This window comes from Lepidothrix coronata, unplaced genomic scaffold, assembly GCF_001604755.1.
Source record: "Lepidothrix coronata isolate B3197 unplaced genomic scaffold, Lepidothrix_coronata-1.0 Scaffold134, whole genome shotgun sequence".
NCBI classification, from domain to species: Eukaryota; Metazoa; Chordata; class Aves; order Passeriformes; family Pipridae; genus Lepidothrix; species Lepidothrix coronata.
In genome coordinates, this window is record NW_016690314.1 from 234,753 (window position 1) to 259,244 (window position 24,492).

General features: G+C 45.6%; 1 protein-coding gene across 8 annotated transcripts in view; it reads left to right on the forward strand.

Moving 5' to 3' along the window:
* TMCC1 (transmembrane and coiled-coil domain family 1) overlaps positions 1–24,492 on the forward strand; it is a 115,231-nt gene that overhangs the window by 31,646 nt on the left and 59,093 nt on the right. For 2 of the 8 annotated variants that reach the window (XM_017827058.1, XM_017827059.1), the window contains exons 3-5: positions 5,282–5,527; positions 14,775–14,831; positions 17,367–18,078. In XM_017827058.1, the coding sequence (XP_017682547.1) occupies positions 17,533–18,078 (546 nt within the window). In that variant the 5' untranslated portion in view covers positions 5,282–5,527; positions 14,775–14,831; positions 17,367–17,532. Of the gene's footprint in view, positions 1–1,851; positions 1,904–2,358; positions 2,447–4,607; positions 4,824–5,281; positions 5,528–14,774; positions 14,832–16,933; positions 16,954–17,366; positions 18,079–24,492 lie in introns of those variants that run through there. The other 6 variants (XM_017827057.1, XM_017827063.1, XM_017827060.1 and 3 more) reach the window with 6 other exon arrangements.

The following is a 24,492-nucleotide window of genomic DNA, read 5'->3' on the forward strand; positions in this document are numbered from 1 at the left end:
CATTGGGTCAGAACCAACTTGGGGGGGGGGTGTATGTGTGTGGAGGAAGGGATGGGTCTAACCTCACAGAGGTGGGGTGGCATCGTATCCCTTATGGCAGCCTCTGGAGCCCACATGGGGAAGCCCCGGAGTAGCTGTCAGTCACAAACAGCCTGAGAAAACTATAACAGCACAACTCCTGGAGCCCCTCACCCAGCTCAGATTGGCAGGGACAGTGAGGACACTGCCCCTCACCCTGACCTGGAACCCCAGAGTGGACAGTGGGTCAGAGGCCCCACCTGGGGGGGTTTGCTATAGGGACCAGAGAATAAAACCAAGGGCATGTGTTTGCCTCATGTCACGGCCCTGCCATTGAATTTGAGAGCTGGTTTTCTACAAGGTTTCTATGGTAGCTATATAATCTGTCTCTCCTTCTTTCTCCTTCACTCTTCTTGATCCCTCTGCTTCTGTCTCTCTGCTCCTTTCTTGATGCTTGGGCTGATTTGGAGCTGGAGGGATTGGATCTTGATTTAAGTGTTGTGGAATTCGTTGAATTTTGCCTTAAGTGTTGTTGCTTTACTGGATTTTGACTTAAAGGTTGTGGATTAATAATGTATGTTGAATCCGTATTGTAGTGGAACATTTTTGTCTAGCTTGTGTGGTGTCCTTTTGAACTTTGGCCAAATTCCCTTATTTATTCCCCTAAATTATTAAAGAAATTTTGTGGGAACAAGCCCGTGGCTTATTTTCTTGATGCTCTCCCGAGGTATCAAAGAATCTTATATTTATATATTAAAGTAAAACTCATAGCCAATCCCACGAGCCAGCAGCTCCCAGGGTTGGAGTGTTACACCTGGCCCGTGAGCGACACTGCCAGCAAGAAGATGCTGGGAAGGCATTGGCTGTTGTAATTAATTCTTGAGCTTTATGTGAAAAACTGTAAGAAGTAATGAGCACTGGTTTGAAATAAAAGTCAAGTTGTGTAAGTTCCAACTTTTTGCAGCCGAATCATAGAATCAACTAGGTTGGAAAAGATCTCTGAGATCATCAAGTCCAACCCTTGATCCAACAATGCATTAATTGCATCAGACAAATACAGATCAAGGCAAATTTCTCATTGAATCAGCTTCCAGAAAGGGTGCAGCCTTCTAAAAATACCCAAGCATGTCACCTCAGGCGATACTGCTGCGACAGAGGGACGGTCCTGATGGCTGATGCACCGTCTGAGACGAGGTGAGCGGTGTCTCTGCAGAGCACACACCTGACACTGCTCCACAGAAACGCGGGTGGGAGGCAGAGGCAGCTGGTCAAGGAGCTTCTGAAACACACACAGTACCACAACCCCGGTGCCAATTCCCAACGGCAAACTGGAAGGCACAGTTTGCAACTCAGTGCCGTCGCTGAATCCTTCGCAGAGCCCCTCAGTGGTGCCGCCACCAGAGAGAGCCCTTTCTTCAGGGCTGTGACACAGCTGTGTGAGGATGACACACCAGTGTGGGGTATCGGGGCTTAAGCCGAGCAGCCATACAAGGGGGCTCAGCTGTGCCTGCGGGGCCGGGCCCGGCGGGAAGGGACTGCGGGACACGAAACAGGAGAGTCGGGAAAAAAAACATTCCTGAAGGTGCGAGCAGCCCGCCGGTGCCGCAGCACGGGGACCGAGAGCCACCCCGCGGGCAGGACCCGGAGGGGCGGGAGGGGAGCTGGGCCCAGAGATGGGAATGGGAATGGGAAGGGAAAGGGGACCGGGACCGGGACCTGGAGCGCGGCCCCGGCGCGCAGGCGCTGTGGGCGCGGCCGTGCCCCCCGCAGGCCCCGCCCCCGCGGTGACGCCGCCACACGCGCCCGGCCCCGCCCCACGCGCGACGTCGCGCGGCCGGGCCGGGCGGTGGCGGCGCGCGGGGATGGAGCGGCCGCCGCTCGGCCGGTGAGTGACCGGCACACCGGGGGCGGGAATGGAGCGGGAGCGGGGCCGGGAGCGGGGCGGGGGTGCACCCGGGTCCGCGGACGGGGTGAGGGGATTTCGCCGGGCCGGGCCCTGGCTGCGCCCGTCGCGGGAGCCTCCCCCGCCCCCAGATCCGCCGCTCGGCCGCGCTCTCCCGCCACCGCTGTCCCAGTCCTGCGGCCGGTTCGGGGTCGCGGCCCGGGTGGCAGGGCCCGGGCGGCGTGAGCGGCGGGGCCACGCTGGCCTGGCCTGGCCTGGCCTGGCCTGTGCGGAGGCACTGCCCGGCCCGGCGGCGGCGAGCGGCCCCCCGGCCCCTTCCGCGGCCTGCGCGATCCCCCCGGTCCCTTCGATCCCCCGGCCCCTCCGGGGGCGGCCCCGCGCGCCTATGGCCGGTGCTGTGGATTCGGGAGGCGCCGCCGCGGCCCCCGCGCTGGTTCGGCGGTGGCTGAGGCGTGTGTTCGCTTCACCGATTCCTGCCCGCTTTGGCTGTTTTGATGAGATCGTTAAGACAAGAATTATTTCATGGTGAGCTCAGATTTTGCCAGTTTAAAAGCAGGTTGTCGGGAACAGGCCCCTAAAGTAAAAAACTTAAGATGTAAAGCAGCAGCTTCAGAGCATTCCAAGTACCAAAAGTCAGAGACTTGGAGTTGACGCTGTGTGTGCGATCTGTGTGTGCAGCTGCTGCCACCAGTGGTACAGAAGCACCTGAAGTGGTATGAAGCTTGTATTGCGGGTGGAGGCGTTGCTTTCACACCAGGACTTTACCAGTGAGGATACTTAAGGAGGCTTCTTGGTGAGCAGAAGGTGTAAAGGTGTGAACTGAAGGTATAAGATCTGAGTGGAAGCCTAGAGGAGAAAGAGGGTAATTAACTGCCATCAGAAGGTAACTAGCATCAGAAAGTGTCCATCATCCACAAACCTTAAAATCAGGTGTTTCTGCAAGGTGGAAGCCCTTAGTAACAATCCAGGCTACAGGTGTGGCCACTGAAGTAGTGATGCCTTGACCTGAGCGAGTGCCACAGGCTTCTCCTGATCCTGGGGAGCGAGCAGTGCTGTTCCTGCTGCTCACTGCCAGCCCTGTCTTACACGAGGTTAACACATGGCAAGTGACTCCATGTTTGGTCACAGGACGATCCTCCTCCTAGGGTAGGTTCTTTGTCCATCTGGAAGTGTCTGGAGGCAAGGGAAGCCCAGTGTACTCCCTGGGAGGACTGTTCCTGTCTTGGTGCTGGGGGACTCTCCCCTCTCTTGTCTGGGGACAGTGGGGTTCTCCAACTTGCAGGACTTGTGCTGCTCAGCAACTTCACAGCCTCACAGGGTTCCTGCATCAAATGGACAAGTTTATTGGAGCTTTGTATCTGCTGTGTCCAGTTCAGCTGCCTGATAAACCCACCCAGCCAATCTGGAAGATCCAAAATATGGAAGCAAACTGAAGATGGAGGAAGATCTGCTTTGTGGGGATTTTCCACTAGAAAGAAATTGCAACTTCAAGTTCTTTAACGTTTGGGGCTTCCCTGCATCCATCTACCGCATAAAAGTTGCTGAGTTTGTTTTTTTAAGCAGTTCTGTTGTCATGGTTTGGGCTTTCTCACATCTTACTTAATCATAATTAAAACCTGCATCTAACTCAGATACAAAAGAGAAATCACTGGAGGACTACAAGTTTTGGTTTTGTGTGTTTAGAGAGATGCTTTCTGTAGGAAATGGGTTGTATCTAGCAAGGCAGCTCCTCTTCTGCTTTGGTGATTGGCCTGTGCCTGGCTGGGGCTGTACTGCAGGCAGGCAAACCTCGTGTTAGTGTCTTGTCTGGTCTTTCAGAGAATTGTTTGTGAACCATTCAAAAACAGCTGGCATGATAACATCTCGGGCTGGGTTTCTAGGAATTTTTGCTTAGAGCTCTGGGGGAGGAGTCTCTCCTGCTGGGGAGTGCAGTTCTCTGGTGTGGTGTGTTCTCAGTCAGTTCCACCGATGTCCTCTGCTGGTGAGAGCTGGGCTTTGGGACAGGGATTCACCAAGTGTAGGCTGTTGCTCAGGTGAGCTGGCAGAGTGGCTTCCCCTTGACAGACCTTGAGTCTCCTCACCTCTGAAACATGGCAAGTGGTTCTCCCTCTGCCCGTCCCCTGAGGCCTGATGAGAGCTGGTTGCTGTGGGGAAGATTGTGTGCTCTCCATGAGGGTTGGAGTCGTTTTACCTCTCTGGGGCAGAATCTCAGCAGTGAGACTTGTTAAAGTGGTTTGTAGGCAACAAGCCTTCGGTGGCCCAGGTGAGATCCAGAGGTCCTTTCCACCCTCAGCAAGTCTGTGAACTCAGCACAGTGTTTCCTAATGGATAATTGGCATCTTTGTGAAGAGCAAAGATGGGTGATGAATTGGAATGTGAAGGTGGTGTCTGCACTACTAGAAACTGATTATTCTGCTATGTTTAAATCCTTAAAATTCTTAACCCCCCTAAACAGTTGAGACCCTGGATATTGTCACAGCACAGCGAGCTGATTCTTTAAGTTTGAATTTAAGCTTCAAATTCTTAAAATTGTTCCTCCAGCCAAGCATGTTAAGGAAAAAGGAAAGAAAGAAACAAGCAATTGTGTGGAGTTAGTCTTTTTTGTAAAATGAAATGTCTTCATACTTTCAGAATCATTTCATGATAATGCAGATCTAGTTGACCTTTTTTATTTATAAAGAAGAATCCTACTGTTGTACCAAGAGCAAAAACCAGTTGTATCACAGTAACATTGAACAGCTTTGATTTGGAAGCTAGATCTGACCTACTATGTGAAATGCAAACACAGAGTAGAAGGTCTCTGCCCCAGAAGAGTTTACATTTTATTAACTTAATCCAAACCAGAGAAGTTCAGAAGTTTGCCAGCACTCCTGAACATTTACGCTGTGCAGGAACTCCCCAGGTACGTACCTTATGTACATGCTGTGTTGGGGCTTCCATCATGCTCTGTGTTAGTCCTTGTTTTGGACAGCAGCTTAGTTCTTTACTCTGACACTGGTCACACAACTACCCTTGTGTGAAAATATGTGGTGAACATCAAGGCATTTGGTGAGCTGTGGTTTGTCTGAAACAAGGCACTCCCTGTTGTGGTGTAGCGTTGCATACTCTGACATGATCAAATATTATTTGAATGCTTAGAGAATTTCTGTCCTTGAGATAATTTATTAGATTCAAGTTCAAGTACTTGGAATATGAAGTAACTTCAGAGGCTGCTTCTGATTTTAAATGCATCAAAGCTAGCAGAAACACAGTATCTCAAATTAGTTAATCCTTTGCTCTGAAGGGGACTGAATCTCTGTGCTGTTTTGTTGTTTATCAGGTATTAATGGTGTTTCTTACTATGCTTGTTAATTTTGGCAGGTCTTTCTCCTCTACAAAGAAGCTTTGTTGCCAAGATTTACTCTGAAAATGACCTACAGTACCAACTGCAGATGTCTGCAAATGTAGAAGCTGATAAATTGTATCTCCTTCTCTCCCCAACTTTCCTATTTCCTGTGGAATTTACACTTCTAAACTTTTTTAAAGTTAGACCTCTATTGAAGACATTTGGATTACAACTGTGAGCATATCTATGCAAAGAGACGAGCTACCTTGAGCAATTTTGAGGTATGTATGGCTGCTATAACTTAGAATACGTGGGAAGAAAGGCCATCTGATTAGGGCAAAGGGGGCTCTAGATGTACATTTTCTAGATTCAAATTGGTGTGTACCCTTATGCATGGTTTTAGCAATAGAATATACATATGCACAGTGAGGCTATAGGAGCACCACAGTACCCAGCTGGCATTGTAAGGAGAGTGACCTTGTTTGAACCTGCCGTGGGAGTATTCAAAAGATTCTCTTGAGAAAAGCTTGGTTGGTTGACCTGAGCCTTTACTGCTCGTCCATTCAGCTCCTAAATGCTACCAGGGTCTGCAGACATTTTCTCCTTCAAAGCCTGTGACCGACACTTAGTATCCATTGAAATGCACTGGGAGGTCACAGCGTTTAGTTAGATAAAGTGCTCACATAAAGTTACAATGTACCTCCATCCAATTGTGAAGTAGCTGGAAGGAAGGTTAAAAAAGAAGGAAGTTTTGCTTGCCTTCCTGGGCACAGTTGCTAGCACAGTGCTATCTGCTGACAGAAAGCAGCAGTCTCATAGGACAATGCGCCTGTGATGTACAAGAATAGCAGAGCTGCATGGGCTTTGCCTTGTCACTGTGCAGGTTTGTCCCACCCAGGTACAACCTTGGCTGTTTGAGAAGCACAGAGAGTCACCAGCTTTCACAGCTGTATTTTGCCTAGAGGCTTTTGTCTGTCTTTACATATTGAATTCTAAACCTGGAATGAGGAAGTTGGCTAACTTCCTCTGAATGAGTTTAGGAGAGGCCAGTGTGCACTGATAACGTCTGTTCCTGCTGTAAAGTACTTGGACATGGTTATCCCTCCCATGATGTAGATGCCAACAGTCCAAGGCAGTGGTGGTCTGGTCAGTTAATGGGGGGTTACAGTGAAAGGCAGCCAAACACGCATGTCTCTGGCTTCCAGAAGAGACATTATTCAACAGTGGGCTTTGTTTAAAAAGGAAAATTATTATGCTGAAAGTAGCTACCTGACTGAATCAGTCAGCATGCCACATTTCTGTACAGGATGCATTTAGCAGAAAACACACTTTTCTAAGCTTTATTGATAAAAGCTCCAGTGATTCAGGCTGAGACGATACTGAAAGGTACGGAGATCTACGTACCTCCTTGTCTGGCTAAAAACGGCCTGATGGTGTTGTTCCTGTAACAGAAAGGCAGAATGGGCTGTGACTGGCAGTGAAGTGCTGTGGTTGGGAAGGGAATCAATCCTTACCTGTGCTGAAGGAATTCCTCCATCGTTCCCCTGCAAGCAGAGCTGGAGCCAAGGTCTGGCAGTTTAGTGAGACTCTCTGTTACGAGTGGGCAGAACGTGGTGCAGCACACTTTAAATGTATTTCTCAGTGTACCTGGGCAGTATTATTTGGCTGTGGCAGTGTGCTAAAATAGCATTGGGGAGAGAAGTGGGTTTGTTTCCTGTGAGCTGCTTTCATGGAAACTGTAGAAACACACCAGGAGTGGTTTGCTGAGCTGCCTGTTGCCACCTTAGTGGTCCTTTACACGGTGTACCAAGGACATGGATTGTGTAACCCCTTTTTCTGTGGCGCATTTTTTTAGTTGTACATAAATAAGTTATGATCTCTGTAATCTCATCAATTAAAATTGGTGCACATTTCCCAAAAAAGCTGCTCCTCTGTTAAAATAGAACAATCCCTGCAGGATCTCTGAAAGCCTGTAAGAATGCATAGATTCCATGTCTCCCTGAAGGTATATCTGAAGCAGAGTACTAATCTTTATTTCCTTAACTGTAAGAGGATGTTGACCTCCCTTTGTAAAACATTCAGTTTCATGAAAAACATAGCTTAAGTGTTGCAGTTTCATTATTCAAACTAATATAACTAAAAGTAAATACTAATGTGTGGAGTGACAAGGAATTTGAGTGTAAGATCAAGTTTTCTTTTGATATAAGAAATGGTCCGAAAGATGAAATTGTGTACATTAGAGAATATTGCCTTAAAACTGCTCTACAGAGTATCTAAAAACTTCAAAGAATATTAAAGGGCACTGCAGTGTTGAGATGGATGATAGTGCCAATGATTCAGCTGGTGCGATGAGTTATGACAGGAAGTTTGCGGGTGTCTGTGTACAGTTTCTTCAGAGATAAGTTTGGCAAATTTCACTATCATTTGGGTTTATGTGAGCTGATGGTGTCCTTAACAAGTCTCATAGTGGCCTTTGTCCTAAAGTTGTTGGCTGTTATTTTCCTGGAAGCCAGTTACCATGGTGATTATCCTGATAGCAAATAAATGTGTTTTTCATGATCCCCAGTTATACTAGTTTGGAGCAAAAAGACTATGGCCTTTTCTGGGATTGCTGGAAATGCTACACCCATAGTGTCCATGTTTGTAAATCACTGCCCACTGAGCAAGTGGCTCATGCTTTAGTGGGTCACAGTCGTAAGGGGTAGTGTCACTTGTCTGTGAGGAGCAGAGAGTATCCTTGGCATGTTTCTGGGGCTGAATAATGGTTTAAATGGGAGAAATTAACAGAGAGCAACTTTGGGTCAGAATCTGTTATGACTGGACTTATTCAGGCCAGTGATGGTTGACTGAAAAGTAAGGCAAAAGGTTTGTTGGTGGGAGCCAGGCCCTCCAAAGTATGTGGTGCTGTGGTCCTTCCCTCTGTTGGCTTTCAGCTGGGGTAGCCTCTAGCTCTGGTGGCTGTCGATTTACATTAAATGCTTTAAATACATTAAATCTTTGAGGAAGATGTACAGGATATGTAAGCCTTACTGTAACAAAAGAACTTGGTGAGTTCACATTGGATACTTGTGACAAGTTTGACTGCTTGGGCTGCAGAGCACCCTAAGGTAAAGGAGTGGGACTTGGGGAATGGGAAACTGTAGCAGTGGTTGCTTGCAGCTCTGCAGAACAGTTCCCATACTGGTCACACTTTTGCTGTGGGAGTTATTTTTCAGCTGGTTTGTTGTGTTGAAAGATGAAGTTTTGGTTCTGATTTACCAAAGTCCTTTAAATGCTTCTGGTGCAATTTCAGTTTGTGGGAAAAATATTGGGTACGGTACTGTTTAACCTCTTCACTGATAGCCTAATAATCATGGGGCCAGGTGCACTGTGAGGAATTTTGCAGGTGATACAAGATGAGAAGTGATAGACCTCATGATTGTGCTGCCATTCAGAGGCACCTGGATAGGCTTGAGATATAAGCAGGCAGAAACCTCACGAAGTTCAACAAAGAGAAACACAAAGCCCTGCACCTAGGGAAGACCAACCCAGTGTAGCAGGTGGTATAACCACCCATGTACCCATACTGGGGGCCCAATCAGCTGCAAAGTTGCTCTGCAGCAAGTGACCAGGGAGTTCTGGGGGGCACCCAAGTTGAGCGATGGCTCTGTAAGGAGGTATTAACTTGGGTCTTGGTTTTGGCTGGTTATAAGCCTGCACCTTCTCAGTGGTAGGTAAATTTCAGCCTTTATCAAACAAATATGCTCCCTTTTTGTGCTGCTTTGGGTAAAGATTTTGCTGAACATTTCATGTGGATTCTGCCATGAATGTGGGAGGAAACATTCTGATTTTGGCTGAGGTTTTAAATGCGTGACTACTTGATTCCCACTGGCAAGCAAATCATCAAGCCCAGTTTCTTTATACCAAATTACTGTCTGTGCAGCTGGATGTGGAGGTGGATATTGAAGAGCACCATATTTGTGAGTGTGGCTGCCTAGCTGTGCTGCGTTTGTGCAATTTTCGAGTATTCTCTAAAAATGCATGATTACACCTAACAGAAGAAAAGCACCATAGATGGCCATCAGTATTTTTATGGCAGAAGTCCAAAAAGTGAAAAAAGTAGGGAATTCACAGCTCCATGTGGTAGCAGTTGATGGACAGCTAATGTGGCTCCTATCCCAAATGGCGTTGCTCTGCGGGGATGGGGAGTTGTGGCTGTGCCTGTCTCCTTCCCTGGCACTTGAGAAGAGGCCCGGCAGTGTGTCTTTGTGCTGCAGGTCAGGTACCTGTGTGCCGCAGGACAGATGCCCATGGGCCGCAGGACAGGTGTGCCCGTGTGCCGTGGGACAGGTGTGTCCATGTTCCACGGGACAGGTGTGCCCGTGTGCCGCGGGACAGGTGTGCCCGTGACTCTTCTCGCGCGGGTCCCTGAGGCACGCGGGCCAGGCTGCCGCTGTTCCTGCCCTTTAGGGTACACATGGTCTTTCACTGATAGGTCCTGCCAGCCTCCTGCAAGTGCTGGCTGAATATCTGCAAGCAGTGTTTGATGGGCAACCCGAACATCTTGTTTGTAGCACTGCAGGGATGAATTTGCTATTGCTTGATTAGAAAAATCCATTTAAACAAATAAGCCCCAGATTAAGGCCATTACTCTTATGCTGTTATAATTTTTTGAGTTTCACTTAATTAACAGCTCCCTGGACTAGCTGTCTTGAAGGAGAGTTTTCTTCTGAAGAGCAGGATGAAGCTGTCATATTGTGAATTGCAAAAGCTAGTTTGGAAGTGGTAGGGCAGCATAAACTTAGTGAGGGCTGTTAACTTCTGGTCAGAATTTCTGTCCTGCCTGATTTGTGTCACGTTTTAAGCAATAGTGGCGCAAAGAGCTATCAGGTTCTGCAGCCTGCAGGCAGACTTTTGCAATGACAGTGGTCTTCAGACCATGGAGGTTTTCAGGTATCATTCTCAACAACATGGAGGGAACCATCACGTAGGAGACGTGGTACTTCCTTAGAGTCTGAGATTGAATGGCAGCAGAGAGAGGTTAAGGTGCACTGTGTTGGGCAGACCTGTTAGAGGTCTGGGTTGCAGTGTGGGGATGGTTATCAGTGGGGTGGATTTTAGTAGACTTTTCCCCATTTTGGGACCAAGTATGGTTTTTGTTAGTTTTTGAAAACTGTAACTCATCTGATGCCAAGTATCAGTGGAAGGCTTTTATATGCCCAGTAGCCAGAGTACTCAATCAGTGGGAATGGCATTGTGATTTTGCTGAGCCAAATGAAAACTTCATTTGGTGTCTTGTAGTCTCGGTGATTTGAGTCAACACTTTTCAAAGATCAGAGAATTAATGCTGGTTTTGAGTCATCAGAGGGAGTATTTTACCACTCTATGCCAGGTTAGTTCTACTTTCTTCTTTCAGGAATCATTGTAAATATGATACTTTCCAAAATTCAGGGCTAAAAGCACATGTTAAAATCGCACATAGTGTGGGTTGGTGGTAGATGATATCTTTCTTTACAAGCCTGCTAATTTAGCTTGCTTTAACCTGCTTACAACTCCATGCCTGGAATAAACCTTTCTTTTAAAACTAGAGGTGCTAAATCTTACCAGCTTCAGTGCTGGCATTGTCAAAGATGGATCTGCTAGGAGTTAAAATGAAAGGCCATCTCTTCTTTTTTTTATGACTAGCATGCTTAGAAGTTTCTCTTTAATGCCAGAAATAGCTATAGTGTAACCTTTTGTCTTCTCTTGGAAGTGGAATGTAAGTACTGGTATTTCCACTTTGTGGTTCACTGATTCCTGACATTTGAGTCAGCTTTGACACACTGAAAGTGGCAGTATCTCTTTGCAGACAGGCGATGAGGAGATAAGAGCAGCTTTGATCTCGCTCTCCTACCCCTTCCTCTCCTGAAAAGATCCTGCCAAAATGCTTGCCATGGCCTAGTAAAGTTGCGTTTTTCCAGAGACTGAAGAATCAGATCCAGATAATGTAAATGTTAATAGGAAAAGTCGATAATAGGAGTGCAACTGACCGCAGAAACATTTGAGATGCTTCAAGGAATTGAATTCATTCCAGCGAAAGATTTATTTAAAGAGGGGAAGCTAAAAGAAACTGAATTGCTCCATTTCACCTTTGCCTGTGTAGAATCCATTTGAGATTTGAAGGTAGGCTTTTACTGTTGCTCTGATACTCTGGAGAGGCTTAGTATAGGCTCCTGCCTGTGACATGAATACCTGCAAAGCTTATCTTAACCGTGTTAGTGACATGGTGGCTTCTGCTGCAACATTAGCTGCTGCTGTGTGTCTCTGCAGTAGTGAAAATTGATAAAGCAGCTTAAAAAATGGTTTCTTCCAACAATGAACTGGGGTTAGTTTTGACAAACAGGTCTCAGTGCTTCAAGTTGCATTTTAAATGAGACAGACGCTTAGGAGCGTATATTGCTGTTGCAGTTTTTCCTTGTGGTCCACAGGAGCCTGGAGCTTTCCCCACCTCTGAGTAGAGAGCGGAGCAGATTGTGCTGATGATCACGTTTTCTCTCTATTCCCTACATAGTTTTCCAAAACATCACAGATCTTCACTCGTCTTCACCCCCTCTGGTCATCCTCTGGTTTGTGGGGCTCTGAGCTGCAGTGAGTGTGCCCCCAGCACTGGAATGGGCCCAGCCACTGCTGCCTCTCTGGGTTGTGCACCTGGGACTGATGTCTGTGTCACTGTTGTCCCTGCTCGAGTCCTCGGTAATCTCACTGCAATTGTTTGACTTTACTGCATGCTGGAGTGGAGAGAGTTAAGTCGTGTTCTTAAAATCCCCACGACTAATATGCAGATCTTCATTGTTTGTCTGCTGAGTTGGGAGCTCTGTTCCTCACATTTTAAGTACATTCATGCATCTAAGGAAAAATTACTTTTTGCTGATACTAATGTTGACCAGGATTGCAAGAGAGAGTAAACTTCAAAAAAGTCTGACTAAAATCTAATGGACCAGAGTCTTTTCAGACTGATACTCATCAAATTTTTTGAAATTTCCATGTCACAAAGTATTTGATAAAGAAAAGTGATAGAGTGGGAAGAATTGGGGAAAAAAAATTAAAGCTAAGATTGTGTGTACCCTTTGTAAGTACCAGGAAGTGAAGGAATTTTGATTAGCCCAGTGCAGTAGTTTTCCAAAATTCAGAAAAAAATGGAGGTTTCTGATAGAAAATGGGTGATTTGGTGGTGTGTCAGTGAGGACTGTGATTCTCAGGGGGGACAGTACAGGTACTTTTGGTACCTGTGCCTCTTGGGGCCCACCTGTGGGCACTCTGGGATGTTGTCTCTGGACTATGGCAGCTGTAGACTAATTTGAGCCAAAAGACCTGTTGACCTGCAGATTCTGCAGTGCCTTAGGGTGTATCTCAATATCGCTGAAGATCTTGCTGACAGAAGCTCTTACAGTTCTTGTACATAAAAAATAACATTAAAACTAAAAAAAGACAAAGTGGTTCTGAAGTTCTGTTAGCGGCACCTCATGTGTGACCAATACTTCACATACTGTGCCTAGTTTCCCACTCATGCTAGTACAGAAATGAAATTTCTTCTATGGCAAGATCTTTTTCAAAAATGCATTGATTCATTTTTTCTAAGTTCTTAATATTTGCTGTCATCACTTTTTTCATATTCTGGGATCCCACTTCAGTAGTTCTGAGTAACCCTTTCTTTCTCTCTTACTTTCTTGGAGGTGGAAATCTGGCATGTAATAAAATAGTCAAAATACCCCAGTGTAGTGGGTTTCTGTGGCTGGGTTTTGGTAGCGGGGGGGCTGCAGGGGTGGCTTCTGTTAGAAGCTGCCAGAAGCTTCTCCTGTTCCGTGGAGCAAATGCCAGCCGGCTCCAGGACAGAATTCCTGCCGCTGGCCAAGGCCGAGCCAACCAGGAGTAATAGTAACACCCCTGTGATATCATATTTAAGAACATAAGGTTGTGGTGCAGAAAAAAATTCCAGCCAGGGAAGAGCAGAGTGGGAACATGGGAATAACAATGTAGACACCAAGGTCAGTGCAGAAGGAGAGGGAGGAGTGCTCCAGGCGCCGGAGCTGTGGGTAGGACTTGTGGCCCCTGTGGGGGACCCACGCCGGTACGGCTCATCCATGAGGGACTGACCCCATGGAGGAGTGACCCACGGGACAGCAGGTTGGGAAGAGCTGCTGCCCGAGGGATGGACTCACGCTGGAGAGATCCATCCAGGACTGTCTCCCATGGGAGGGACCCCACGGGGGCAGGGGAAGGGCTCCAACTCCTCTCCCTGAGCAGCAGCAGAAACAACAACTGACCATGACCCCCATTCCTGTCCCCCTGCACCGCTGGGGGGGAGGAGGGAGAATGTGGAAGGAGGGGTGGGGGGAAGGTGTTTTTGAGACTGTTTTATTTCTCACTCTTTGGCTCTTATCCTGTTAGTAATAAATATAAGTACTATCCCCACTTTGAGTCTTGTTTTTCCCATGAAGGTGATCAGTCACTGACCTCTCCCAGCTCTTGTCTCTACTCATGAATCCTTGGCTGTTTTTTTCTCTCTCCTCTGTCCAGTCGCAGAGGGAGAGTGAGAGAGCAGCTTTAGTGGGTACCTGGTGTCTGGCCAGGGTCAACCTACTACACCCAGTCATGCAGAGTTCTTGCAGTGTTCTTCTGAAGGATAGTGTATTCTGAAGCTTGTGTCCCTGTTTTCAAGAACTGGTTGAATAACTAGTCACCTTTGGAAAATCTGGGTGATCTGGCTGTGTTTCAGAATAGTCTGTGAGTCTGGCTGGAGAAATGCAGTCACTGTGTCTGCTGTCAGCTGCCCTTCTGTCATCTCCTGCCAAGCACCTACCCTTACCTTTAACCTAACAGCAAGGTTAAACAGACCTTGGAATTCACCCTGGAATGCTCTGTTCCCTCCTGGAGCAGAGCAGAGCCTGGGGGTGTCCTCGGGTGTGAAGGCTGTGCCCAGATGGGATTCACACCTTGGAGCCCTCTGTGTGAAGGTCACGGCACAGGTGGGCTGGGTGTGGGGGCCCTGCCGTGCCCAGGGCAGGGGCAGGGGCTGCCCTGGCAGATGAGCTGTGGCAGTGCAGGTGTGACCCAGTGCTCACAGCTCTCACCTTCTGTGAGGTGAACTCCAGGTAAACAAGAGCCAGCTGATTGACCTGTGCCTGGAGTATTTGAATGATGAGATAGGAGAAGATAAGATCTTCTCCTATAAGATAAGTGGAGAGACTGACCTTACAGGCTGGAGTCCTGACATCTCCCTGCATTTTCAGCACGTGATGGTGACCATGAACCTCAAGAGAAAATGTTCCTTCACAAGAACTTCTTGATTAACTCTGCAAGATTCAGTTTTAGCTTCAGTTATATTTGTATCCCTTCAGTGATTTGAAGGAGTTTAAAACAGTCCAGCTTCCAGGGGCACTTGCATTTCAATGGAAAAAATAATAATACCTTTAAAAAAAAGTAAAAGTTGGAATCATGCTCGCTTTGTTGTTTGTGCACATATTTTCTCCTGTTTCCAGAATTGTATCTCATACCCAATTTCTTTTGCAGTTTTGTTCAGTGGAGGGACTATTGTGGATCAGCCATGCTAAAGGGCAAGTGATGGAGGCAAGTATGAGTTTATCCTTTCGTAGTTATCTAATGTTGGGTTTACCAGTTTTTCCTTTTGAACTGTTTTGTTTCCCAGTGCTCCTGTGAAATAATTGCACAAATGAAGGACTATATTAGGATGTTCTGGGATGTAATAATGTTACAACATCTGCTCAGTGTGGCTGTATATGGAATGATGAATTTTGTCCCTGATGTAGTGTATTCTCTTATAAGTAAGAAATGTATGTTTTTGAACTTCATGCTATAAAGTATTCTGATTCCTCCCGAACAGAATATAAAGGTGGTTGTAAGTGGAGAAAAAAAAAAGAGCACAAAAGTTGAATCCTAATGAAAATGCATGCTAATTAATTCTGCAAATGCACAGTTCTTCACATTTATGAGTAGTTTTTCCCCAAAAAGTAGATACTAGAACAAATAAGTAGTTTTAAGAATCTCCATACCAGATGCGCAATTTGCAAAGCTCTTTTCAAGCTCAAACAGACTCATCCTACGGAAATAGGAATAGGAGATGACTACAAAGCTCCCGTTAGCAGCCTCTCAAAGAGTCAGTGTGATTTCAGAACTCTGTCCCAGAATACACAGCATGGCCCCCGTGCCTTGTTTGTGAGCTCGCTGTGGGCTGGGTTGTTTCAGGTTGGTTTGTAAATTACCATCGGATTCATTTAAGCAGGTTAATTTTTTCTAGCAGATAATGTGTGGAACTCTAGTTAGACTGAAGTGGTGGTGTTTAAGACCAACATCATTATCAATGGTAATCTGGATAAAGAGCATGCAGGAGATCAGAAATCCTAGTTATAGAGTATATTGGTCATCTTTGATAAGAACTGCAGTTCTTCAGTGAGTCCTGAATGAAAAATACATGCTGAGCGAATTAGCTGAAATGAGAAAGGCAGTTATGGGTCAATTGTCAGGTTTGTATTTTATATAGCAAATAATCTGGGGACTCTTGCTATTTCAAACAGTGAATTTTGTTCACTAAACCATTTGTTCTGTCGGTTAAAAATTAAAATCTAGTTTTGTGATTTTTTTTTCCCCAAAGCATAAATTTGTTAAATATGTAAATATGTTCTTTGCACATTTTTTTTCTTCTGCCATGCAATTGCTGCATGAATGTGGACTATTACTTTGCATTTAATGTGTTCCTGATTAAACTGGCCAGGATATTTAGACTCAATGCTTACAGCATCTTCAAAATACTGAGATAAAATCCTGCATGATTCTGGTGTTTTGTTTTCTGTAAGCACTGAGTTTCATCTTCTCTCCAGCTGATAGCAATGACACTTGAAAAAAGAGAGAGTGAGGCAGCTCTTCTGATATTTTTGGATGGCAATTTGGAAAGCATCTTGGAATATCTGTTTAACCCATTGTGTCAGGCTTCAGATGCACAAAATCAAGAGCACTCCAGTTGTAAACTCAATGCATTATGTTTCTGCAGCTGTTTTTTGATAGAAATGAATGCTCTCAAATCCCAAACATATGATGCATTTCAAATAATTTTTTTTAAAGCACAAACTTCTTTCTGCCAAGATTGAGGTAGACCTCTGTGAGCTGGTTTCTGTGTTTATAGAAGCCTAATCAAAGTTTTCTCCTGTAGAAAACAGTGGTCAGCTTCTGAGCGTGTGATCTCATGGTGCTGATGTGAAACTCTTTCGGATACTGTGTCCTTCTTCCTCCCTTTCTTCCCCATTTCTTTGCCGACCTTCTCCCATGGTAGTTGCTGTACAAGTGCTCAGCTGCATTGTCATATAACCCAGTCTTGCCTGAGCCCAGGGAGTGGCTCGAGTTGAGCTCTCGGAGAAAAGCTGTGTGCTTCATCTGCCAGAGGCTGAACTGCACATGCCTGGTGCTGATCCCTTGCATATTGGTTGCTTAATCTACTTTTTAAAGGGCATTCTTGTTTTCTCTGAGAGCTATGGACAAGACTGTGCCAATTGAAAGCATTTCATTTGCTTGTTTTCACTTGAAGGCAGATTTTCATGTCTAGTTTCCAGTGCCATCAATGGATACTGGTAGTAATAAGCCATTTCTTGCAATTTGGAAATTAATAACTCCTTTGGAAATGTTCTGTTTTCTTGCATGTGTTAAATACTGGGAGTTAGGCATTCTACAGGAAAATCAGGTAGGCAGAGCAAATGTTACATTTAAAGCACAAAATATAAGATCTTTGACGAAGTCCAAAATTAATTCTGCCAAAGTAACTAACATGCTCTTCAAAAGTTTAACCTCATGGTCTGTTAGCTGTTATTGTGGGCTTGTTCTTAATAATCAAAACCCCACTGGTTTCTCCTTGCTCCTCCCCCTTTTGAACAGCTTTTTTACATTTCTTGCTTTCCTGTACCCTTTGTGCTGGGCAAAGAGTGACTTGTCTCACACAAGCTTTGGCTTCTGCTCACAGCCTAAATGCAACTAATGCCACATGGAGGGGTGCTCCCAGAACTGTTTATTTTGTTAATGGCATGTTTTGCACATTGGATTTTTAACCCACTACTTGCTGCATGGATGTGTAATAACGACTCTTTTGTTTAACATTAGATAAGCATGAGATCACCGAGGCACAGCTGCATGTGTAGTCACTCTTGAAGCAATTGCACACCTAATTGGCTGACAATCTTGGCATTTTCAAAATAAACACAAGCCTTTTAAAGACAGGGGACGTATTTATGTATGAATAGTCAAATAAACCTGTTGGGTGTCATCAATGGAGCCCTCTGGTACTGAACAGTTGTGTGATGACCCTGATCCTGGAGGCAAATCCCAAGATCAAGAGACCAAAAAACAACACGAATCAGAGCAAAAATTATCCAAAATAACGCATAATGCTTTGGAGAACATTAATGTCATTGGTCAAGGCTTGAAGCACCTGTTCCAGCATCAGCGCAGGAGGTCGTCCGTTTCTCCACACGATGTGCAGCAAGCTCAGGCTGAGCTGGAGCCTGACCTGGATTTGGAAAGCCAAAGCGTCTGTGCTGACATTGATGGTGTCTCCACCCACCCCACAGCTCTGAACCGGGTGCTTCAGCAGATCAGAGTGCCACCTAAAATGAAGAGAGGGACGAGCCTGCACAGCAGGTGGGGCAAGGCAGATGCCCCGAAAGGAAGCCCCCAGATCAACAGAAGGTCTGCCCAGGATATTCAGTCAGGTCGGCCCAGGTCATCATCCACTACAGATGCTCCCACAAACTTGTCCGTGATGGAGATTGCTTCTTCTATCTACGTAGGTGGAGAGGAGGCCGCAGCAGCAGCAGTAAGTTACTCAGATTTACCTTTGATCTTTATGATCTCCTTGTATGTTTTCTTAAGCCCTTTGAAATCTTGTTTTGAAAAGCAGGTTTCTTTCAGCAAACACTAATGCTACTGTGTTCAAAAGCTTCCACAGTGGCGAAGCAGAGAGCTTAAAAGATGCAGGCATTAGTCATTTTCTCACATGGCAGGTGGCTGATTTTGTATGTGTTTGATCAGTGAAACAAGAGCTACTTTTGAAACACATTAGGTTGGTTGGATGGCACACCCCAGTCAAACAAGGAGTGATGGGCCGAGCAGCAGCCAGAGTAGTCCTGCTTAGCAACTGTTAACTAGTTCCTGCAAGAAAACCTTTCATTTACCTAGATGGCTTTTTGAATTCCTCTCTCATTTTCTTGTGTGTCTGATAAAAGCAAAGAATTCCCGTTGGAGTAGATGGTGCTGTTGGTCTCTTAGGCTGTTGAGAGGCTCTGGGAACATGGGCTGCAGCCTGTGACTGACCTCCAGTGCTGGGTTGCCTGAACATGGTTTAGATCAGCCCGGCTGCTCTGCTGAGAAGGGATCGCTGTTGTCTCCTTCAGTTTGTCTTGCCTGTGTGGGAAAAGCATTCACTGAAATTACAGTCTCTGTTCTGTGACTTGTTCTTGCAAAGCTGTGTAGATCAGCTTATTGATGATAACAAGAAGTAGCATTTATCTTACTATTTTTCTCTTTACCCAGATCAATTTAGTTGAAACATTCTTGGATTTTGGAGGGATTTTTTGTTTGTTTTATTGGAGAACTAGCTTTCTGATTTAACTTTAGCTATAGCCTCTATTTTCCTAAAATTCTTTGCAGGCTTGTTCATTGGAGGACAAGTCCTTTGATAAAGATAGAAAGCATTGTGCAAACGGTGTCTGGTTCGTGTGCTCTTAATTAAAGAGGATCTGACCATGACCCTTGGACCAAGAGAAACAATTCTGAGGGGTTTGATGCTGTTGAGATAGCATAGTCCTGAGGCTTACGTAGATTTTTGGTTTTGAAAACTTGTTTTTGTATACTACGGTTTTGTGGAGTTTTTTGTTGGCTAGTTGGTGATCGATTGGGGCTGAATAAGATCTCCTCAATCTGCTGGAGGTTGCCTTGCCTCTGCAGAGTGATTGTTCCCTTGTATGGTTTTTCTTCTCCCCTCAAAACCTACTTGGAAATATTCCAAATTAAAATCTTTCCAGATTATTTGGTGATATGTTTTCCACATATTGGTGGGAGTTGTGGGTGGAGCCCTTCTTGGGCACAGTGACCACAAAACTATGGAGTTTTCAGTTCTTGGTGAAGTAAGGAAGGGGGTCAGCAAAACCTCTACCTTGGGCATCTAGAGGATGGACTTAGGCTTCTTTAGGACACTGCTTTAGAGAGTCCTCCAGGAAACACTCCTTAATAATAAAAGGGTCCAGGAAGACTGGACACACTTTAGGAAGGAAATATAAAGGCACAGAAGTAGGCTGTCCCTATGTGCCAAAAGACAAGTCATCAGGGAAGAACAGCCTCGCTGAACAGGGAGCTTTTATGGGAAGCCAGGGGAAAAAAGAGTGTTTATGACCTCTGGAAGAAGGGGCAGGCAGCTCAGAAAAGTGTATCATTAGGTCACATAGTGAAAAAATTAGGCAAAGGCTCAACTAGAGCTCAATCTGGCCATTGCTATGACAGTTAATTAAAAATGTGATTTTTTATAAATACATCAATAACAAAAGGAGGGCCAAGGAAAATCTCCATTCTTTATTGGACGCGGGGGGGAACATTGTCACCAAAGACAAGGAAAAGGCTGAGATACTTAATGCCTTCTTTCCCTCAGTCTTTGACAGTAAGGCTGGTAATCCTCAGGGCCCCCTGAGCTGGTATACAGGGACAGAGAGCAGAATGGACCCCCTGCAACCCCGGAGGAAGTAGTTAGTGACTGGTTGAGCCATTAAAACATCGTAAGTCTATGGGACCAGATGGGATTCATCCATGTACTGAGGGAGCCATCGGAAGAGCTCACCAAGCCATTCTTCATCATCTTGTCATCAGTCCTGGCTCACCAGCTGCCAGATGACTGGAGGTTAGCCAATCTGATGCCTATCCATTGGATCCAGGGAACTGTAGGCCTGTCAGCTTGACCTCAGTGCCCAGGAAGATCATGGAACAGATCATCTCGGGTGTGATTATATGGCACGTACAGGACAGCCAGGGGATCAGGCCCAACCAGCACAGGTTTAGGAAAGGCAGGTCCTGTTTGACCAGCCTGGTCCTTCTATGACCAGGTGACCCATCTAGTGGGGGTCACCCCACTGCAGATCCCTCCTTTGAAGAGGGATCTGGACACTCTGGATCAATGGACTAAGGCAAACAGTGTGAGGTTCAACAAGGCCAAGTGCCAGGCCCTGCCTTTGGGTCACTATGACCCCACACAGCGCTCCAGGCTTTGGGCAGGGTGGCTGGAAAGCAGCTCAGTGGGAAAGGCCCTGGGGGCACTGGTGACCCTAGATGAACATGAGCTGGGTATGCCCAGGTGGGTAAGAAGGCCAATGGCACCTGCCTTGTATCGAGAATAGTATGGCCAGCAGGACCAGGGCAGTGATTATCCTCTGTGCTGGGCACTGCTGAGGCTGCACTTCGAATCCTGGGGTCAGATTGGGCCCCTCACTGCAAGAAATTGCAGTGCTGGAGCATGTCCAGAGAAGGGAACTGAGCTGGGGAAGGGTCTGGAGAGTGGGTCATATGAGGAGTGACTGAGAGAGCTGGGGAGGCTCAGCCTGGAGAAAAGGAGGCTCAGGGGGACCTTCTCACTCTCTCCAACTTCCTGACAGGAAGGGGGAGCCAGGGCGGCTCAGGCTCTGGTCTTGGGGAACAAGGGACAGGAGGAGAGGGAATGGCCTCCAGCTGTGCCAGGGGAGGGTCAGGTTGGATATCAGGAGGAATTTCTTCATGGAGAAGGTGGTCAGGCGTTGGAAGGGGCTGCCCAGGGAGTGGTGAAGTCCCCATCCCTTGAAGTGTCCAAGGAAGGCCTGGCCGTGGCACTCAGTGCTCTGGACTGGGAGACAAGGTGGGAATTGGGCACGGGGTGGACTCGATGATCTTCAAAGTCTTTTCCAACCAAAATGATTCTATGATTCTGTGATCTAATAAGCATATTAGATAAATAATATGGGAATATGGGAAAAGACTTGGAGTGAGGTGTCCTTTGTCCCAACAATGCAGCTGGTCTGATGAAATGTTACCACCTTTGCCTGGATTGGTGATCTCCAAAGGGCGGTATGGGCAAAACATCCATTGGAGTGTGGGAAGGAAATACTTTTTGGGTTGTTTTATCTTTCTTTTCCTTTTTAATTTCTATTTCTGTGTATGTTTTATAATGGGCCTACTGTATTAGTTCGGTAGTGGGTGTATACAGTTTATAAATAAACATACATGTATTGGCAGTCTGTGCTCAAAAATTCTGATTTGGGTGTGCAGTCAAAGTTTGGAAACCACTGGGATCACTTGGCAGGAATGACTGGAAAAATGAGAACTGTTAATCTGATAGTAATTGCATTCTGCTACAACATCTACCACTGTAGCTGCTGTTCCTCTGGAGCAGTGTACCCTGTGGAGGAGGGGCTGGGAATGGGGGTCTTGGGCCTCTCCAGGCAGTCACCCTGGTGGGGCTGTGTGGGCTTTCTCCCCTCTGTGTCGGAGAGAGGAGAGAGGGGACTGGAGTCTGAAAGAAGAAAATCAAATGTGAGAGGAAAGACCACCTTTGGGAACTAAACCATCAGAGACTTCCATACCCTCGGTACAGTTCTGTGAATTTCCAATGCTTTTAATATTCACACCATTTTTGTGGCAGACAGTAAAGATGGATGCTGTGGGTCTAAAGTGACATGGCCAAGGAAATACTACCATGGAGAATGTGACCCAAAATGAGGGGGAGATGTGAGTCTCAATCCCTGGTACAGAAATCACATTGCACGTGCCTGTTGTCTGTAGGAGGGGGAAAGAATTTGATGGGAGAGTTGGATTCTTTCTTTTCATGGAAAATTTTGCCAAGTCTGGATGATGTACTCCATTTGATCTCCCAAGAGCAGGTAATAGCACTACCTCACAGTGTAGCACAAGGATTGAAAGAGTTATTTGGTAGCTTAGTGCCACACAGAAAAAGTGGGGATCTCCATCCCCTCCCTCCTCCAAGAGCCAGAAAGACTAAGACTGCTGCAATGTTGGTGTGCCATCTGCATCATGTTGGGAGCTGTAAAAATCTCATTAAATGCCCTTGACTTCATTTTCACAGGGAACACAAAGTAAAAATTGGAAAAATACAAACAATGGGTTTTTTCCACAGAGAAGGACAGAATATTGTCTGATATTTAATGAAAAGTACTGTGTGTATGTTAACATGTTGCCATATTAACATAGTATCTTGCTGTTTTTTTGGTCTGAGACATGCTGTCTGGGCTATGGCATGGGTCTGTAGATAGTAGGCTTAAGGCGTGTTGATGCCACTCGAAGATACAAATTAATGGTAGACAACTTGCAGGTTAAGTGAAGATGATTATACAGCTTTATATAACATATAACAGCTTTTACTGAATTTCCAGTATAGAGGTGTAATGCATTTATAATCAGCTACATGCAACTTTTAAATCACTGATGTGATTATTAACAAAGCTTCTTGGTTTGTGATTCAGTGAAATCAGTAAAGCAAAATAGTAAAGCATTTGGTAAATCAGCCTTTTAACTTAGCATTCAGGCTGCCACGCTGTTGGAATATATGACTAAATTAATGAATTGTTAAATTGCTAAACTTTGTTCAACAATTTGTATTGCAAAATTAGTTACAACACACTTCAAATGAGAATTAGTAAAGAGCTCGGAAAAATCTGAAATCATCAGAGCAAACTTAAATGCAACAAAGTTCAGCATGAACTCGAACTTTAAACACTGTCTTTAAGTTATGAAGCATCTGAAGTTGTTTCACACAGTGTTACTTTAACCCTAAATTTTCTTATTTTATTTAATCTCGCTGAGACTAGATTACTTAATGATGATTACGAAACAGAAATCATCTTTTTAAAGTGTCTGGCAGATAACAGAGATCAGCGTTGAGAGTCCTCTGGATCCCTGCATTCTACTCGTGTCTGTATGGGTCGTGTCTACATTGAACTTTCATTTGATCATTTTTTTTGTTGTTTCGTGCTCATTTTCACATTACTTTGCCGATTTGTCTCCTTCAGCTCTTCGGGATCTTATCTTTTGAATAAGTTTGTGATCTTTTTTTTTAAATGAAACCCTACCAATTTCACTTCCTTGGTTTTGGTGTTTGCTGCTGACAGTGAAGCTATGCTGACTCACCTTGCCTCAGCAGAGAGTATTTCCTTTGAAATTATTTAAGAATTTCATAAATCCACCTATAATTAGAAAAATGTCACCGAGCTACAACATTGATTCATCTGTTGTGCACATATGGGCTATACAAACTACAAGGAACAAAGAAACAACACACAATGGAAAAGTTGTGATTTAATAATTACGAAAACTGCATAACATAGGATTTGTAGTCAAGCAATATAACTCTCAATTTTCTGGTTCCTGTCTTCTGTCATCATTTGCTCTGCTGGTATGTTCCCCTGTCGTGTGACACAGCCTGTTCCTGTTGGTGGTGGAGGTGTGCCAGCAGTTCTAGGCCTCTGCCCCGCTGGGTGCTGAACTGCCCTGGGCTGTGCCCGTGCCCCGGCATCACCTCCATGGCTGTGCTGGCACTGCTCTTGTGGCAGAAATTCCTGCTCTGCTCTCCCTTCTTTCTTTATTTTCCGTCCAGTGTTCAGATTTCTGACATTTAGGAAAAGTAATGGACACTTTGTTCTTTTCACGTGCTCTGTACCTGCACACCAGTACACTGAAGCGGGGGACAATGGGCTCAGTTGGGGCTCGCTGCAGGCACTGCTTGTAAGAGTTGTTGTGACTGCAGGAGGTTTTACTATGGGTAGATGTAGGAAGTCAGCAGACTTGGATTGCTGAGAAATTAGCCTTCAGTTATATTTTGTCAGAGGCTTGTAAATGGCTTTGTGGGCTGCTGTGAAATTGTCAGTGCTTCTTATTGGTGTGGCAGGAGCATTACCTGTTGCAAATCTGTTTGTCAGGTATGGATGAACAGGACCCCACATGCTTCAGTCTAGCTTACTACTGAAGCTGAAGACCTGTTAAACACATGCAGACTATTTCCATATCTTCCATTTTTTGTGGAGTCAAGCCCTGATCTTCATCCTTCTGCACGAGGCTGCACAGTACTTTGAGTTTATGCTCAACTCTGCCTACATAAATGCTGTGCTGAGCTTAGTTAAAGCTTGTGATTTATTTGCTTGCTTGTTTGGTCCTGCTAGATGCTGTTTGAGAGCTGCTTTTTGACAGTAGGTGCTGTGTCTGA